The sequence below is a fragment of the Sinocyclocheilus grahami genome, unplaced genomic scaffold (assembly GCF_001515645.1).
Source record: "Sinocyclocheilus grahami isolate Dianchi unplaced genomic scaffold, SAMN03320097.WGS_v1.1 scaffold667.1, whole genome shotgun sequence".
In the NCBI taxonomy this organism is placed as follows: domain Eukaryota; kingdom Metazoa; phylum Chordata; class Actinopteri; order Cypriniformes; family Cyprinidae; genus Sinocyclocheilus; species Sinocyclocheilus grahami.
In genome coordinates, this window is record NW_015505846.1 from 319,183 (window position 1) to 337,847 (window position 18,665).

The 18,665-nt window shown below is 35.6% G+C and overlaps 1 protein-coding gene across 2 annotated transcripts in view; it reads left to right on the forward strand.

The window, feature by feature from the left end:
• The window catches only part of vta1 (vesicle (multivesicular body) trafficking 1), a 61,491-nt gene that overhangs the window by 38,740 nt on the left and 4,086 nt on the right, over positions 1-18,665 (forward strand). Inside the window, exons 4-7 of one of the 2 annotated variants that reach the window (XM_016242650.1) lie at positions 1,628-1,703; positions 4,996-5,107; positions 12,138-12,320; positions 14,041-14,118. In XM_016242650.1, the coding sequence (XP_016098136.1) occupies positions 1,628-1,703; positions 4,996-5,107; positions 12,138-12,320; positions 14,041-14,118 (449 nt within the window). The remainder of the gene's footprint in view (positions 1-1,627; positions 1,704-4,995; positions 5,108-12,137; positions 12,321-14,040; positions 14,119-18,665) is intronic. The other variant, XM_016242651.1, reaches the window with a different exon arrangement.

The following is an 18,665-nucleotide window of genomic DNA, read 5'->3' on the forward strand; positions in this document are numbered from 1 at the left end:
AAAGCCGCTAAAAGGGTCTGAAAGTTGCTAAATCTAGTGCTAAAGTCTCGCTCGTGTATGTGAGACACGGGAGCTGATGGTAGGGGGCGGTGGATATTTGTGGCGGTCAGTGTGGATGAGTTCTTCTGTGTCATCACGTTCTATTAGTTCTACAGCTTCAGTTTCAGAACTTTCACGCTTAGTAACACATACAGCTGTTCCCTCACCACAGTGCACCAGTGAAAAGGGACCCCTTTCGAACAGTGTCTCGTTCCGAACGTTGTTTAAGCGACATACACCGGTATTGCGGTATTTTAAAAATTCATATCATAACAAAAATAAACACCGGTATTCGGTATGAACCGGTATACCGCCCAGCACTACCTCAGGTCATGTAGACTGGCTCTTCCCAAGGAACTTTAAGTGATTGTTAGTTTGGTTGTAGCTAGATAAACCTGAGTACACATTTATAAAATGTTTACCAAGAAGGTAAACATTTACAATAATACGATCTCAGAAATAAACTTCAGGATGTTGTCGTTGATGTAGGAATTTTGTATGCGATGCAGTTGCGCAGGAAAAACCTTCAGTAGTGAATTGCTAACAAAGTTTTATGTTGCTGCAAGAAGAAACGACAGGTTCCCTCTATGATCTCAAAATACATTCTGAAATGGATAAACTTTGGCATTTCGTGCCACATTTGCCCTTATGCTCTTTACCCTCTTCCTGCTGATGAGGTGTAGAGTGAAGATCTATCTTACTGTAGGAAGCTGTCAGACCTGCATACACTTCCTGTCCAGAGGCCACTCTTCAGGATGTATTCACATACTCAGGGTTTGTTCGAACAAAAGGTGAATCATTGTGTACTTTATGATTTTACTTTTAGAAGGTACTGTAGTTCATGACATGTATCCTCATTCTGGAAAAACAATGCTTGTATTGTCAGCAAGTTCCTTTAGTTTTTCTTGAACATGAATGTATAATTGAAACCCTAAAGATTGTATAGAGAGTGAGGTTTTTCTCACAGTGATCAGAGCAGCGTGCCTGAAGATGAAAGTGTACTGAAAGGGCTTTAAATGAATCACTTTAAATTATATTTGTTTATTTTCATTTAAAGAGGATATTCACTTGGTATAGTCTCACGTGTCATTTCATGGTTCTTTGTTCTAGGAAGTTTGAACGTTGACGTGTTTGATTACAGCAGAAGTGTGACTATGATTAATATGTCCCGATTTCTCAGAAAAATAACACATTATTTGGCAATATTACGTTACAAAGATTTCTATTTAAAATAAATGCTGTTCTTTTGAATTTTCTTCGAAATTTTCTTTTCATTAGAAAATCCTGAAACAAAAAATGTATCACGGTTTCAAAAAAATTAAGCAGCACAACTGTGGTATTGACATTTAGATTTTAAAATAAATTAAAACAGAAAAGTTATTTTAAATTGTATTAATATATAACAATATTACTGTTTTTGTTTATTAAATAAATGCAGAAAAAATCTTTTGAACAGAAAAAAATGTGTAAAATCCAGATGTTGTTCGTTTTACACATCTGCTTTGAGACTTACAAGTGGCTTATTTGTTGTACTTTGAGAAATTAATTGACTCCAGTGTTAACAGTTTAATGTGTGTTTTGATCACAGGAATATGATCAAGTCCTTCTACACCTCGAGTCTTCTGTTTGATGTGTTGAGTGTCTTTGGCGAATTATCAGATGAGGTGAGTCACCGTGGGTCCTTTCATCCCCTACATTGTCAACTGAGTAAGTCTGTATTTTGATGCCAAGGCTAGTATGACTATGTCGTTTTGTTTTGAAGGGACATAAATATGGGCCTGAGATGTATTTCTTGACACAGTCCCTCTGTTTCTGATGGCACGGACACAAGCTCGCCTAATTTAGTGGAACGTGAAAACGTCTAATGGAATCAAATACGTCATTAGAGCCATGTTCCTGTGTTCAAATCTGAAAACTGCCACAAAAACATGAAAAGGTGGAAATTAATGGGAAACTATAAAGCTGAACCCAAGGACTGACAACGCCTCACCAGACTCAATGTACACAGAGGTTTTGAGAGGCCAATTCTTGGGAAAGTTGTGCCTGGAAATTGTTGCTAATCCACCAGTTTAATCTGTGTATTTCTAGTGTGCCCATTAGACCATCCCTACTGGTCGCCATGGCCGCAGATGTCTCTTTTATACAGAGGGAAGTGACCTGTGTCCGAAGATGGACAATGTTTCATTGAGTGTTCTTCGCTCCCTAAGGGCCAGACATTTTCCTACTGTAGAGAGCTCATTGGATTAACTGTTGAAACAGTGTGCCTTCTCTGTGTAACACTAACCCAGACAATGAGCTCTCAGAATCGCCCCCCATTACTGTGCTGTTTCTCTCCGACAATGAGTTGTGCCATATTAGATTACATGAGGAAAGGGAACTTTTTAGTTCTAGACTTGAGAGGACTCGGTTCTGATGTATGTAAAAGTAGAAGTAGAGATGTGAAAGGGCTTCAAGAGTCTGCAAGACACTTTTAAGGAATTTGAGCTGGTGGTGTAATTACAGGTGTCAGCATGCTTCAGACCGTTGAAAATAAAGCCGACATACTCTGAAATCATTAGATAAAAAAAATGTTTTACAGTACAAATTCAGTAATTACAACTCTTATATAAATAATATGCTGAATGCATTGCATTCATTTTTCATACTGCAAAAGATTGTTTTATTTAATTTATAGTTCTGACCCTAAAATAGCTGTTACACGTACATCCTTAAACACATCAGTTAAATTCTGTATTAATTTGCTAGGACTTTGTATCTGACATATCACTTATAGCTAGGCTAATATACTATAATATTTAACAGAATAATTGTTTATTGTGATTATCATTACATGTTTAGTCGTGTTTTAAAGGGGTCATATGATGTTGGTAAAAAGAACATTATATGAAATGTGTTTATGCGCTTTAAGGTAAAAAAAAACATTATTTTCCACATACTGTACATTATTGTTTGTCCTCTATGCCCTGCCTTTCTGAAACACGTAGATTTTTACAAAGCTCATTCTGAAAAGCGACGTGTGCTCTGATTGGCCAGCTGTCCAGTGCGTTGTGATTGGCCGAATACCTCCAGCGTGTGACGGAAATGTTACGTCCCTTACCCCATACTGTGATGCCGTGTCCGCCCGGTGTGACGAGACAAAACCAATAAAACCCATTACAAACAAGGCATTTCTAGCATCCAGTGGGGACATAATTACTGATTATAATTACTTATACTGTCTTTTTACGTGTTGCGTTGCATCGCGCCGCGGAAACCTAAAACCATGTCTGCATTTGTGATCGGAGAAATGACAAACAACTAGCACTGCTCTACACTGCTCAAAACTCGCGTTTGAATCATCAGTGGCAAATCCTTTAAATATGAAAACTTACTTACAGACTGTGCAGTGACGTAGACATGTGGGGGCGTGTCTGAACGAGGCGTTTTAGGAGGGCGTGGACAAGTCTTAACTTTTATAAAGAATATCTCTTTGGGTTTGAGACTAGTCTTTGCAACTTTAGGGATCTTATCTATGCACGAACAGCTTGCAACACTCCAAAGAGAAAGGAAAACTTTAAATCGCATCATATGACCCCTTTAAACTGGAGTCCAGGAATCCCCAGAGGCCTTCTAGAAGGTCTGCAGAACTTTTGGGAGAAAAATTGGAAATCAGAAAATAAGGGGGAAAAAAAGAAAAGTTAACTTAAAATTAGGGCTGCACAATTAATCGAATTTCTAATCGCGATTACAATTATGGATGCCACAATTATGTAATCGTTCAAAGCGGCAATTAATCGTTCAAAGTCCACTTATGTTATTCTGTGTGCTTAAGATGCTTTTTGTTTTTTCTTTCTACATGTTATCTTAAGGGTTTTTCCATTGTTTTAATATTAGTTTTAGTATAACACTATAATACCATTTATATTTTGTACTTTTTTTATAATTTAAAGAAGAAACCAATCCGATGTATAGTTGACATTTGAGGCTTAATACTATAGAAAAACACTTTTTCAGTTAGAGTGTTTTCAGCTTGTTTCTTTTCATATAAAAATACGGCATGCAGTTGCATCAAACAATGGTATAAACATCATTCAATGTAAATTGTGATAATTGTAATTAATAATCGCAATTACAATTTCAAGGCAATAATCGACAATTATGATTTTTGTAATAATCGTGCATCCCTACTTAAAATATATGTTGAAAATAATATGTTTAAAGCAGTAATTTTTATTATACTGCTTTGGAACTATATTTATTGTGAAAGTGTTATTTATTAAATTGAAACTGTGTCTAACATTACACTATTAGTGGTTCGAAAGAAAATATATGCTGTCAGTTTAATACAAAGTAAATATTTTCCAGATAATATTTTAATTATTTTTGGTTTTAGTACAGTAAAACTACAAAAGTAATTTTTAAATTGTGTCTTTATAATATTACGTTTAATATTTTTCTCACTAAGTATACATGAAAATATATAGCTGTCTTTGTTCTTAGGAAAGGGGCCCTTTTACAAAGGTGTCATCTTATTTGTGGGTACTTAACATCAAAAAGTTTGAAAACCCCTGATTATTGGTTGTTTAATAAATATTGGTGTCTTTTAACGTATTGCATACGCCATTCAAGGAATTTCTCTTTTCATCACGCATAACAGCACTTAAATGACATTAAATCAATTTCATGTCTTAAGACATGAAACAAGCTTTTCATGTCTTATTTCTTTATTCGATACAATGCAGAACATACCAGTCATTAAACTCACATTCATAACGGCATGTACCGTAATCATAGTCATGAGTGAATCATTCATCAGTCAAGTGTTATCCATGTCTTATCCAGACAAAATCCTGACAAACAAATCAAATCTGCGCTTTTAGTGCCTATTGTGTTGTTGGGAAAGTTAATTAATTGAGCATTTCTTATCTTAATGATTGACTGACTGACTGACTTTTTACATTTTTGTCCCCTATCCAGAACATTCAGCACAGGAAGTATGCCAAGTGGAAGGCAGCCTACATCCACAATTGCCTGAAGAATGGTGAGACTCCGCAGCCAGGTCCTATTGGAATGGAGGGGGAAGCATATGGTAAGCGCTGATATTATATCTGCTCCCCCAGAATGATCCTGTGACTCCCATTAACAAAATACACACCAGTCCGGGAGGCTTTCCTCCAGGTTTACTAAATGGCTTCCTCGATGTGAGTCTGTTGTTTCTAAATCCGTAAATGTTAGCACATTGTGTGCCTTATCAATTTGTGAAGAACACAGGAGATGACCGCCTCGCGCCGTGACCCTCCCCCTGCGAGTCAGCACAGGCTGCTATTTATGTAGTGATTATTAGTCAGGTATAACAATAAGGGTTGCCACCCCTTTTAATAGTGTGAAAATTGTCCACTGTTGGCTAATCTTAACTATTTTAAGTTCAAGGATAGTCATTAGGAAGGAAAGGACTGAAGCATCATGTCAAGTTAGGGTTACACACAGAGAGTGAATGCAGAATAGGAATGTGTCTTTAAAAATGAAATGAAAAAAGTAAAACCTTGTAAACACAGTATTGTTCCTAGACAACTGATGAAAAAAAAAAAAGATGGATAAAGCCAGCCAAACGTTAGATCTTGCCTGATCGAGAAAGTACTTTCCAATTTTGTTACATTTAGTAACTGTTTGCAGTCTGTGGGTGTGCCATCTGAGACAGAGTTTGATATCAGATGCAGCTAAATAGTTTTTTTCCCGAAGATTAAAAAAGTAACAGCGTAGTTATAGGAAGTTGCATTGTAGTGGTGATTTCTCAAGAATGTGGATAAGAAATCTCTCGCAGCGTATGTAATTGTGGATTACCTGTAGCCAGTATATAGGATATTATATTTCAACCAAGAAATAAAAAAGTAAATTAATGTAATCAATTCACAGAACGCAGATAGATTGCCTATTGTTTAATAGATTGCTTATGTTCGCTATAATACAAAATTGGAATGGTTAATTCAATGATTTTTATATAGTTTTTATATTTACATAAGGCCAAGGTTTTGATTTGGAAATTTGGAAAGGAAAAGTGTTTACACAATATAGCAATACCAAACCCATTTCCTCTTGAAACTTTATTTAAATGAATGATCACCAGACATAGAACACCATGGTCATGCCAATAGCATATAGCAGGGCTATTCAACTTCATCAACAAGTGGGCCAAATGAAACATTCATCGGGGCAAGCCTGAGCTAGAATATTTTGTGAATGAAAGCAGCAGAGAACAGTTACATTTATATTTTTGGTCATTTAAAAAAAAAAAAATAAACATGCAAAGCTTTTTTATAGCTGTCTTTTATAACATTTTGCAGTATTCATGACAAACATTCCCAGCTAGGATGAAATTCTGAATAAATACAGTAAATTAGCTTTCAAAATGTATCTATAACATAATAGAATAAACAGAATAAAGCTGACCGATTGCAAGTAGACTGATTCAAGAGCTATGCATCTATTTTATAGTGACTCTTCACATTGTACTCTTTCACTATGGTTACAGTCTCGTTTCATAATAAACGCACTGGTTGAGAGCAAATTGCATTCATTAGTGTGAATAATGACTGCAATACTGATTTCGTCCGTTCTACTTGGAACTGGTGGTTTTCATTATCTATTTTTTCATTTTGATAAGATTTGATGAGACTGTAAAAGATGCCTCACCGATTTTAAACCTGAGTGATTGACAGTTGACACACACATTCTCCACAGAGTGCATGCAATGGCACATTTATTTAAGAGAAATGGGGTGAAATAACTAGCAACCTTAAGTGGGCCACCAAACCTTTTAAACGGGTGGAATTTGCTAAGTGGGCTGCCAGTTAAATAGGTCTGGAATATAAAATATTTCTAAAGTAGAATATACAAATCGATCTACTTGTGAAAGCGTTTTGCAGTTTACCAACTGTTACCAACGGTATGGTTGCAGTTTCATTATAAAGCATATCTTGTTTAGAGAGATAATGTGATAATGCAAGATAATGCATTTTATAAGGTTGCTTATGTTTAAGAGTGAAGAATGTTCCTCGTTCATGTGGAGGTCAAAATAGTGCTTGGCGGTGCGATTCAGTTAGATCACTCTCCCCTCCACATCTGCTGGGCGTGCTGCTTTTGACCTGGCCTGCTCATGTCAGAGATGAAGTCATCCGTAGACTAAGCCGTTGGGATGTACACATACATGCACAGTATGTGATATTTGTATAATGTTGCCTGTATCATCACTGGTTTTATTCTGTGCAAGCTGATTTATTTTTAACTGCTGTTAAAACTCATGTAACAAGAGTTTTCTTCACGTTGTAATGCTATTTAAATTTTATTTTTTGAGCTTTACATCTAGCAGCTGGGTCCCTCTTGTTAAGTAGTGACCTCATGCTTGGTTATTCCCACTGATGTGCAGCATTGCCAAGAGAAAAATGATAGCATGCTTTTGCTTTGCTAAGTTTGAGCACATTATCACAGATTTATCTCTTTCCATGTGTCCGGCTCATTGCCTTTCCAAGGGGGTCCCTTAAAAAAATTATTATAACAATATGCCAAGATGTTTATGTTCTGTATAACGAACACCAGACCTTGTTTGAGGTCAGACCTGCATCGGGTCAGCTGATTAACTCTTTTCTGTTAGTCAACTTATTCCTGTGTATGCTGGATCCCAGTGTGACAATGCATGTGACGAAAGCAGACAGAATTTTGCTCCTCAAGGATGTAAATTATTATCGCTGTATTGTTTTTTTTTAAAAGCAATTATTTCCACTAATAAAGTAAATTGCTGCGCTGTTTTGTTTAGATGGTGAGTGTTTTATTTGTTTAGATTTTATATTTTAAGTCGTATACATGTACATGAGAGAGGGCGTTCCAGCGGATGACGTAGAACGTAGGCGAACGCGGTGACGAACAAGAGCAGAGGAGAGCAAAACAAAACACAGGTCACGAATTAGAAGTACAAAACGCGGATTTATAAAGAAAAATGTCGGATTTAGATATAAGCCAAGAGGAGACTGGTTTTCCTTTGATAAACAAAGGAAACTTAGCTTCCTTTGCTCCTGTAAACAAAACTTGCTTCTTGCGAGACTAGCAGCATATTCTCTATGCCTGCGTCCTACGTCCTGCGTCATCTGCCATTACGCTCTCTCGTGTACACAAATAAGACCTTTATTTTGTTGTCATTGTCTATCATTTTTGTTTGTTGATATTTGTATTACTGTTAGTATACTGTTTTTGAGCATAAATAAAAAAATACACGTAATTGATATGTATACATATCTATGCATACAACAGTTAGCGGAAGCTAGAGATAACGGTTTGTGAAGATTTAAGTATGGATATTTTTCTTACAAAAATGCATCGTTTTACTTCAGGAGGCCTTTATTAACCCGCTGGAGCTGTGTGGAGGACTTTTTTATGATAGATGGACGCACTTTATTGGTATTCTTTTGGACTATTGAATAGTAACCCATTCACTGCCGTTTTAAAGCTTGGAAAAGCCAGGACATTTTTTTTAATATAACTCCAAATGGATTCATCTGAAAGAATACTTTGAAGACTAGGAGACCTAGAAGACTAGGATGGCTTGAGGGTGAGTAAATCATAGGGTAAATCATAGGGTAATTAGAATTTTTGGGTGAACTATCACTTTAAGAACTGTAATAGTGGTATTGCGTCCTTGCACAGCAAGCACACCTCGGGGCTTGGGAAAAAGGCTTATCTGAAGGAAAGAGAACTGATCGGTAACAACTTTCTCAATTAGCATACTATTCCTAAGATTCATCTACAGTCTTTACACCAGTAGCTGTTCGTTTCCTGGAGCAGGGTTTGCACCCGTGCCATGACTTACCATGAGTAAGGGTCTCTTTATTTTAGCCTGTTGAGAAATTAAGGTCAAACTGAAATGAGCTCTGGTGTCGGGACAAGTACAGCTTGGAAAAAATGAGAGGTTTAGAGTGAAGAACATGCTCTAGACCAGGGGTGTCAAACTCAATTCCTGGAGGGCCGGAGCCCTGCAGAGTTTAGTTCCAACTAATTTAGTTAATTAGGGTTGAATCTAAACTCAGCAGGGCTCCGGCCCTCCAGGAATTGAGTTTGACACCCCTGCTCTAGACATACTGAAATCATTGTCTAAATGACTCTTTTGTAGTATTCAGGTGAAACTCTGGATTTTAATTGGTTTGCATTAAGTATTTTATATAAGCAAGGTTGGCCTAAATTGAGATGCCTATAACAGGCATGACCATGTGTATACATGTACAGTATGATAATGTATAACATTATAACTTTATGTACAGTGGGGAAAAAAAGTATTTAGTCAGCCACCAATTGTGCAAGTTCTCCCACTTAAAAAGATTTTTATTGATCCTTTATTCAGAAAGGATCATTGCCAACAAAGGGTATATAACAAAGTATTGAGATGAAATTTTGTTATTGACCAAATACTTATTTTCCACCATAATTTGCAAATAAATTCTTTAAAAATCCTACAATGTGATTTTCTGGATTTTTTTTTTCTCATTTTGTCTCTCATAGTTGAGGTATACCTATGATGAAAATTACAGGCCTCTCTCATCTTTTTAAGTGGGAGAACTTGCACAATTGGTGGCTGACTAAATACTTTTTTGCCCCACTGTAGCATGACTGATTGCAAAACGTGATTTGGACATGCTTCAAATTTAATTATTCCCAATAATGACAGCCTTTTGCCCTGGCAAATTAAATTACCCATAACAATTCTAATTGCTACTAGTTTGTATTATTACAGCATCTTCCTCCTATTGCAGTACTTTGTCAAATGTTGCCTACATGTTACAGTTCCACAGATGATTTTTCCCCCCTTCCATACTTTTCCAGATGAACATGACTGCAACATTCCGAGCAATTCATCTTGCATGTTGAAACAATTCCATCTGTTCACAATTTATCCATTCCCTCCCTGTCGCTAATTAGCACAGAATACATTTTTCTTTTAAGTTTAATGTAGGTCACAAATCTTGGCCAGCAGCTGAACAGTTTGGTTGAGCACACCCACTTTTCCGAATTCAGCTGTCAGCGCAGATCAATAATAAATAAAGAGACGTATTTGCCGAGAGAGCTTCTTGTTGACTTTTACGAATCCATAGTGCGCTTGAGCCAATGTTGGTTCCCTCTCCATCACCTTCCTACTTAAAACAAAGGGCTTTTGGACTGTTTTCATCAGTGAGAACTTCAATGGAGTTTTAAAATAAGTTTTAACAGATCAATCTTTCTTGTGCACTGGGCAGTGAAAGGTGGGCTCTATATTATGGATTGGCACTCAAGTTCTTGAGTATCCTGAAATGGTAGCAGTGATTGATCATTAAAACAGAATATTTTTTCCCCTTTAAATAATAAAAAAAGTAAACTTTCCAATACATCAATAAGTCACATTGATAAGTCCAGTAAAAAATATGCACAAAATAAAGCTTATTTACGGTTTAATTTTTGTCATTGGTTACAACTTTTCTTTTTGTTTTTGAACAGCTTTTTTTTCTTGCTGATTTATCAGACAGGAATTTGACTTTTTCTCCAGGTCCACAGCTCTCAACACTGTTTAGAGAGGTTCAGGTGCTCATGTGAATTATATGTGGATTACTTGAATAGAAAAAAGTGAATATTAATTTTCTATGTGCTGTGTAGTTTATACATTGCTGGTATTTATTTCCTTCACTGCTCATAGGAAAAGCATGATATATATTCAGGTGTTCAGCGTTCTCTCCAGAGCCACAGCTTGTTCAGCTGTGGTGTGGATTATTAAGAACAGAAAGGATGGCTTTTTTGTAGTGCTATCATTATGTAATCACAGTGTGTCTTTTCACTATTGCAGTACAAAGCTATCTCAAGTATAGACTTTCATGGTCATAGTCTGCCAACTTATGGCCTTTTTCACAATTCCTCATCTGCCTACAGCATCGCTCTGAGAACAAAACTCTCCTCCAGGATCGACCAGGAATCCCCCTGATCTGTGGCTGATCAAGCCCCTTTGCACATAAACCATATGAAGGCCATATTTTCATAATAGCATAATATTTGTCTGACTTGCCCCACCCTTATTATTTCGCCGCCGATTATGAAAATAAACCCCCCTGACACATGTCTAGGGAAAGGAAAGTTGTCAAAAAAGCATGTTTAAATCAACCAAATTTGGAAATGTGTTTTTCATATGCTTCATTTACTTGTTCCCTGTGATGAAATATTATATTGACGTTTTACCTTGTTATTAAATGTTGCTGATGCAGGCAAATGCATATAACCTCTAAACTGTGTTTTACTGTAATATAATATTTTTGCGAAATCTAATCTGCCCAGGGGCTTTAGAAACATTATGAATGTGGGATTGTTGTTAAATTTCAAATGGAAGAACCCAGCCACAGTTTGTTGAAATGTCTTTTTTATTTTTTATTTTTTCCTAGTTCTATTTATTTATATTCATCACTCATTTTGGGGTGTCTTAGTGTTCAGCTTGCAGTTGATTGAAATTGGTTCTGTGTAATGGCTGTCCTCATCAACCTATTCCAGGGTTTTGAGGAACAAAAATTTTCCATCTTAAATCAAATCACGCTTAAATGTCACTTGCATAATAGTTTCGGCTGATAAAATTCCATGTGTCCAAATTTCATATTTTTATGTAATGTTTGTTTCCCTGTGCTGCCAAGTATCTCCTTGGGTACAGGAAGTTTGTTGTGGTACTTTCAGATTGAAGCCATTTCATCAAAGGCTTTTACAGCTTTATTCAAAGTCCTCCAACAGTTGACTTGCAGTGAGACTCATTTGTTCCATGATTTGTATTCATGATAAAATTGTGTGAGAAAATAATGCTGTGAACATAGGAATCTTTTCAGCACTGGATGGGATAATGTGAAAAAACAGAAAAGCCTTTAGCCTTTTTCCACAACCTTTCCATTAGTTGTGGAAAAATTACTCTAGGAAGTAAAAATTCTTCCTGAATTTCATTAGTTTTATCATTACTCCCAAAACAAAGGCTTTTTAAAAGAAGTGAACACTCTGGATGCTTTCACGACAAGCTTAATGTTGACCAAGCGTAATGCTGTTTGCATGAACATATTTGCTTGTTTTTCTCTTTACTTTAGATGATGAATTCGGTGCCGAGGGTGGTGGTCCTTCAGAAGAGCCTCAAAATCTACCCCATTCTCAGCCTTCTTTCCACGGCCATCCATCAAATCAACCCCCAGTGTCCAATTTCAGTAATATTCAGATACCTCCTGGGTCACACGCCCCAGCCAATACACCTGCAGAGGTTCCCCATCCAGAAGGTAAGCTAGCTGAGCTTAAGTGTAACCATCTGCCATGCTTCCACTATACAGCACTATTGAAAAGTTTGGGGTAAGTAAGAAATTAATACTTTTATTTAGCAGAGATGCATTAAATTGATAGAAAGTGACACTAAAACACATTTATAATGGTACAAAAAATCTGTTTCAAATAGATAGCTGTTTTTGTGCACTTTTTATTAATTAAAGGAATCCTGAAAAAATATATCACTGTTGCCACAAAAAATATTGCACAACACAACTGTTTTAATATTGATAATAGTCAGAAATTTTTCTTGAGCACCAAATCAGCATTTAGAATTATTTCTGAAGAATCATATAGCATTAAAGACTGGAGTAACGGCTGCTTGAAAATTCAGCTTTGGAATCAAAAGAATATATTATATTTTTAAATATATTAAAATAGAAAAAAGTTATTTTAAAGTGTAATAATATTTCACAATATTACTGCTTTTACTGTATTTTTGATCAAATGCAGCCATGGTGATGCATGAGAGACTTCGGTAACACTTTACTTGAAGGGGTGTGTATAAGACTGACATGACACCTTCATAATCATGACATGACACATGTCATGAATATGAAGGAGGTTTTATGCATGTTTATGACAACTGTCATTAAGTGTCATTCGCTCAGTTATGTCATTTTTAATGCAAATATGACATTATTTGACCTAACCCTACCCTTACCCCTAACCATAGCCCATAACAAAGACATCTCAAACAATGTCATCTTTGCATTAGAAATTAAATAACCGAGTGAATGACACTTAATGACAGTTGTCATAAACATGCATTAAAAACCTTCATATTCATGACATGTGTCATGTCATGATCATGTAGGTGTCATGTCATGATTATGAAGGTGTCATGTCAGTCTTATGCACACCCCTTCAAGTAAAGTGTAACCGAGACTTCTTTCAAAAACTTCAAACAATCTTACCAACCCCAAACTATTAAGTGGTAGTGTGTTTTTTTTTTTTCCCTCCAGGAGCAGTTTCTTGTTTATGGATAGCCATGCATTTGATAACTAAATTTAAAATCAGTATTTGCTCACTTAATGTGGGCAGCGATTGATGAACACTGATTGTCATTCATAACACAAAACCCTTGACTCAAATGTAGAGGTTAATTAGTACTTCTCAGAGGACTGGGACAGAGCTATAGTGTATTTGCATGTAGATTTCCCATTCTTCAGGGTTCCTGTTTTTCTTTCCAAAGCACAGAAAGGCAGACTCAGGGTCCCCATGAGGGGCATGTTTCCCCTGATAACTTCTGTCCTCTGTGATTAGTGCTTTGACTTCCAGACACGGAAATGACTAATCTGCAACATGGCACCCTAGAGGTGCAACCACTTAATTTGATCATGCATAGCATGCTCTCATTTCCTTGCTTTTGTATTTGACTCCATGTCCGCTCTCAGACTCTTTAGATGAAACCAAAGTGAACTTTGCTTTATATATATATATTTATTTATTTATTTGCTAAATAAAATGTACCTTTTGTTCTTTTCCTCCTTGGAAAGATTGTGCTCAGGCGTAGCTGGTAGCTGAGCGCATCTAAATCAGTCACAGCGGTCTAAAATAAATGGACTAGTTAATTCATCCATTACAGTTTTTCAACATACTATCAGCCATAATTGCAAATGCAAAAGTGCATTCATGGTCATGAGCTTATGGACTTTTTCTCCTCTTTTGGAGCAGCAGAGCCCGTCAAACCAGTGCCTATTCCACGAACCATGCCAGTGGTTGATCCTTCACTTCTAAACAATACACAGGAAGGTAAGCTTTTTGTTTGAAGATGACTCCTCTTCACTGAAATCCATTCTCACCAAAGTCAGCAAACAGTCATGACAGAAAGGATAGGACCTCATTTCACAGATATGATGGACCTCATTTTCTGCTTATAAAGCCAGAGGAAAAATCAGACATTGCACTGGATTTTCTTAAATAAATTAAGGCTTTATGGGAAGCAGATTGACAGTTTTGGCTTATCATAGTTGGTGGGAATGGCCACAGACGAAGCTCAAATTTACATTCCCTTACTACCAGCCATTGTGTCACTGGAATGTACCTTTAATAAGAATCAATGCCTATTGTGCCCAAAGCTACTGTTGGCATTCAGCCTGCCAATTAAATAATTTAGCTAATTAATGAGGTTATGTCTTATACAATGACTGCCCGTTATTGCTGCAATTGCCAGAAATAGAGCAGATTGAGAATTTTGTAGTGCAAGACCCAGATACAAATTTGAGATGACAAAAAGTTACTTTTCTAGCCCAACCAGACATGTATACATTGAAAACAGAGCATCATTTGATATTGTTTTGGCTAATTGAAGTCTGTCTGCTATCATAACTGGTACCCAGACAGGGACAAATAAGGAATATGACACATAAATATTAGTCATTATTAAGTAAAACCTCAATGTGAAAAGTTTGCAATGTCATACTGCAAATTGCTTTTCCGAGCTGTCCTTTATGAAGCATTAAAGTTTTTCTTACAACATATCGGCCATGACATTGTTTAATTGGTTTGAAAGTCTGCACCGCATGAGACACTAATAGATGATGTAAAACAAGGCTCTGAAAGTGAGGTGATTTTGGTAGGGGTCACCCCCCCCCCCCCAAGAGTTACAATATCTGAACCCATTTAAAAACCTGTTTACTTGATATTGCACAGGCCAAGGTAAAAATAAAGCATTCATCCATGAAACCAGGAATTAGAAACTGTTCAAGCAACAAAAACTAATTAACGTAGATCAAATTAACGTGAAGGGGGGGGGGGGTTAGTAATAATTAATTATTATTAATTATAGATTATCAATTTTTCATTTTAATTTAAGTTTTAGGAATTTTGTACTTTTGTCTTTTTTTTATTATTGGTACTTAAATTTAAGCATATTTTAGTTAGTTAGTTTAGTCAAATATTTATATTTTATTTCAGACTTCAATTACCGAAAACATTTTTTTACAGAAAACTATTTTAATAGTTTTAATTTTAGTTAACAATAACACCAGATCTGATTCAACTGTAAACATTGAAACATTACTGTTACAAGCATTTAAAAATAAAATTACTTGCCTTATGTTTGTTGTTTTGACGCCTATATATTTTACTAACATGATACTGTATGAACTATATATGAGATGAGGTCATGCCTTTTTCCTTAATGTTTTTTGGTTAAGTGTATAATATTATATCGTACTGAATCTGTATACTTTAATTCTGTTTCAATAAATAGGTTAAAAGACTTTGAATTTAATTCATTCATTCCCTTTTCTCAACCCATGCTGATCTAATCACTATTTTCAGAGTAGTTAATGGTGATCGATACTTGGAAAACAGTGATTAACAAGGCCAGCAAATACGCTGATATGCCGACATGCCCCTGAGACAACCGCTCTGCCTACACCAAACAATAACAATAACCTATTACCAATTACAACAAGTCCCAGGGTGGATCATGCCACTACAGTGTAACTGGGAAATGCATCTTAGTTAACAAACAAATCCTCATGTCACAGAGCATGTACTTACCGGCAGTCATGTCTAAAGTGCTGATTAAGCTAGTCTTCAGTCTTTCTGCACCAACCAAGAGGCCTCAAATGTTCAAGTCATTCTAATTGCATCTTTGGTTATTGCTGTGCTCTTTTCAATTGATCAGCATTATAAATAGAACATTTGTGAATGACACACATATGAACCAGTGCGAGTCCCATAAATGCACAAATACACTTTCTGTTCCACATTTCACCCCCTCTACGGCCAAAGTAAATGACGACCAAGGTCATAATGTTACCAGTATAGTAACTTGTTGAAATGTTCTTGAAACCAAGCATTTCAGTTGAGATAGTTCTGTGGTTATAGTCTTCCCAGACGTTGTGTATATTGTAGTAATCGAAGTGCAAGCAGTGCTTTTGAATGAGACAAAAATGTATTGTGGTTAAATATTAATACTGGAGAGGAGACAGGATCTAGAGATCTTTTTAGGTTCCCAGAAATGCTGTATCTAAAACTATTTTGAAAGCTCACAAGTGCTTTGGTGGGTCGTCTCTGTCCAGTTCATTATTTGGTTCCCACATTATGGATTCAGCTCAAACTGTCACTCAGAATGTCACTGTGAGAGCCAGCATAGTTTACATTGTGGTTAAGGCATTCGTGCACCATGACTATAATATTTCGCATGTCCACTGGCAAATGACTTAACTTAAGTATTCATAAACTCGCTCAACCTCAGCTCACCCTATAATTTAATGTGCTGGTGGGCACTGGAGAGACATGCATGTGTGAAATGGGTGCATGGCTTTCCAGAATTTTCCAGAAATCATTAAAATACTAGCAGGGAAGGTAGCTGATGATAACTATATATATAATTTATATATTCACTAATGGTTTAGTGCTGATTTGGTGCTATAAATGTTGAAAACAATTGTGCTTAATATTTTTAGTGGAAAAAGTTATACTTTTTTCAGGATTTTTTATGAAAAAGTTGAAAACGGCAGCAATTTTTTTTAAACAATCTTTTAGAAAGTTACAAATGTCTTTACCGTCACTTTTGATCAATTTTGAATGTGTCCTGCTAAATAAAAGTATTTATTAAAAAAACATCTTACTGACCCAAAACTTTTCAACGGTTGTCTGTGTCTGTGTGTAGTGTCTGTGTGTGTATATATATATATATATGTGTGTGTGTGTGTGTGTGTGTGTGACCCTGGACCACAAAACCAGTCTTAAGTCGCTGGGGTATATTTGTAGCAATAGCCAAAAATACATTATATGGGTTAAAATTATTGATTTTTCTTTTATGCCAAAAATCATTAGGATATTAAGTAAAGATCATGTTCTATGAAGATATTTTGTAAATTTCCTACTGTAAATATATTAAAACTAAATTTTTGATTAGTAATATGCATTGCTAAGAACTTCATTTGGACAACTTTAAATGCGATTTTCTCAATATTTAGATTTTTTTTGCACCCTCAGATTCCAGATTTTCAAATAGTTGTAACAATTGTGCTTAATATTTTTAGTGGAAAAAGTTATACTTTTTTCAGGATTTTTTATGAAAAAGTTGAAAACGGCAGCAATTTTTTTTTAAACAATCTTTTAGAAAGTTACAAATGTCTTTACCGTCACTTTTGATAAATTTTGAATGTGTCCTGCTAAATAAAAGTATTTATTAAAAAAACATCTTACTGACCCAAAACTTTTCAACGGTTGTCTGTGTCTGTGTGTAGTGTCTGTGTGTAGTGTGTATGTGTGTGTATATATATATGTGTGTGTGTGTGTGTGTGACCCTGGACCACAACACCAGTCTTAAGTCGCTGGGGTATATTTGTAGCAATAGCCAAAAATACATTATATGGGTTAAAATTATTGATTTTTCTTTTATGCCAAAAATCATTAGGATATTAAGTAAAGATCATGTTCTATGAAGATATTTTGTAAATTTCCTACTGTAAATATATTAAAACTAAATTTTTGATTAGTAATATGCATTGTTAAGATCTTCAGCTGGACAACTTTAAATGCGATTTTCTCAATATTTAGATTTTTTTTGCACCCTCAGATTCCAGATTTTCAAATAGTTGTATCTCGGCCAAATATTGTTCTATCCTAACAAACCATACATCAATGGAAAGCTTATTTATTTAGCTTTCAGATGATGTATAAATCTCAATTTCGAAAAATTTACCTTTATGACTTGTTTTGTGGTCCAGGGTCACATATATACGCTACGCGCGCTGTAGCCTGTATCCTTTCATATCAAAGCGTGAAATAAACTACGTACATGCAATTTCGCAGTCAGTTAACTCATGAGGCGTTACCAAAAAGGCGATTAAAGCTGCCTTAAAACTGTGCATGCATGTAATATATTTTATGAGTCACATTTAAGAACATGTCTCTGAAATGGTTTTCAAAACAGTCTCAGAGCAGCCCAGCACTGTCTCGCTCATCTAACACACCCGATTAAACTCGTCAGCTCATTAATAGAGACTTTAATGTAGTGGGTCAAAGAAATAGCAGCCAAAACAACCTAATGTCTATTAATCAAAGGACAAAGAAAAAAATAACTTTTATAGCTTTAAGAATTAATCTATATTTAATTTAGAATTTAGTGTTTGATAACTTAAATTTCAATTTCTGTATATTTCTGCTGAAGAGCACAGGTAAATATTACATTTATTATAATAGGTTTATGTGAAGATTGTTTTAAGTTAACTTAAATTAGAAGTTATTTTTTAAAGTCTAATAAATGTTAAAATTGATAGCTCTCAATTATACTGCTATGTTGTCTAGTCAAGCCTATCATTAAATTATTAGGA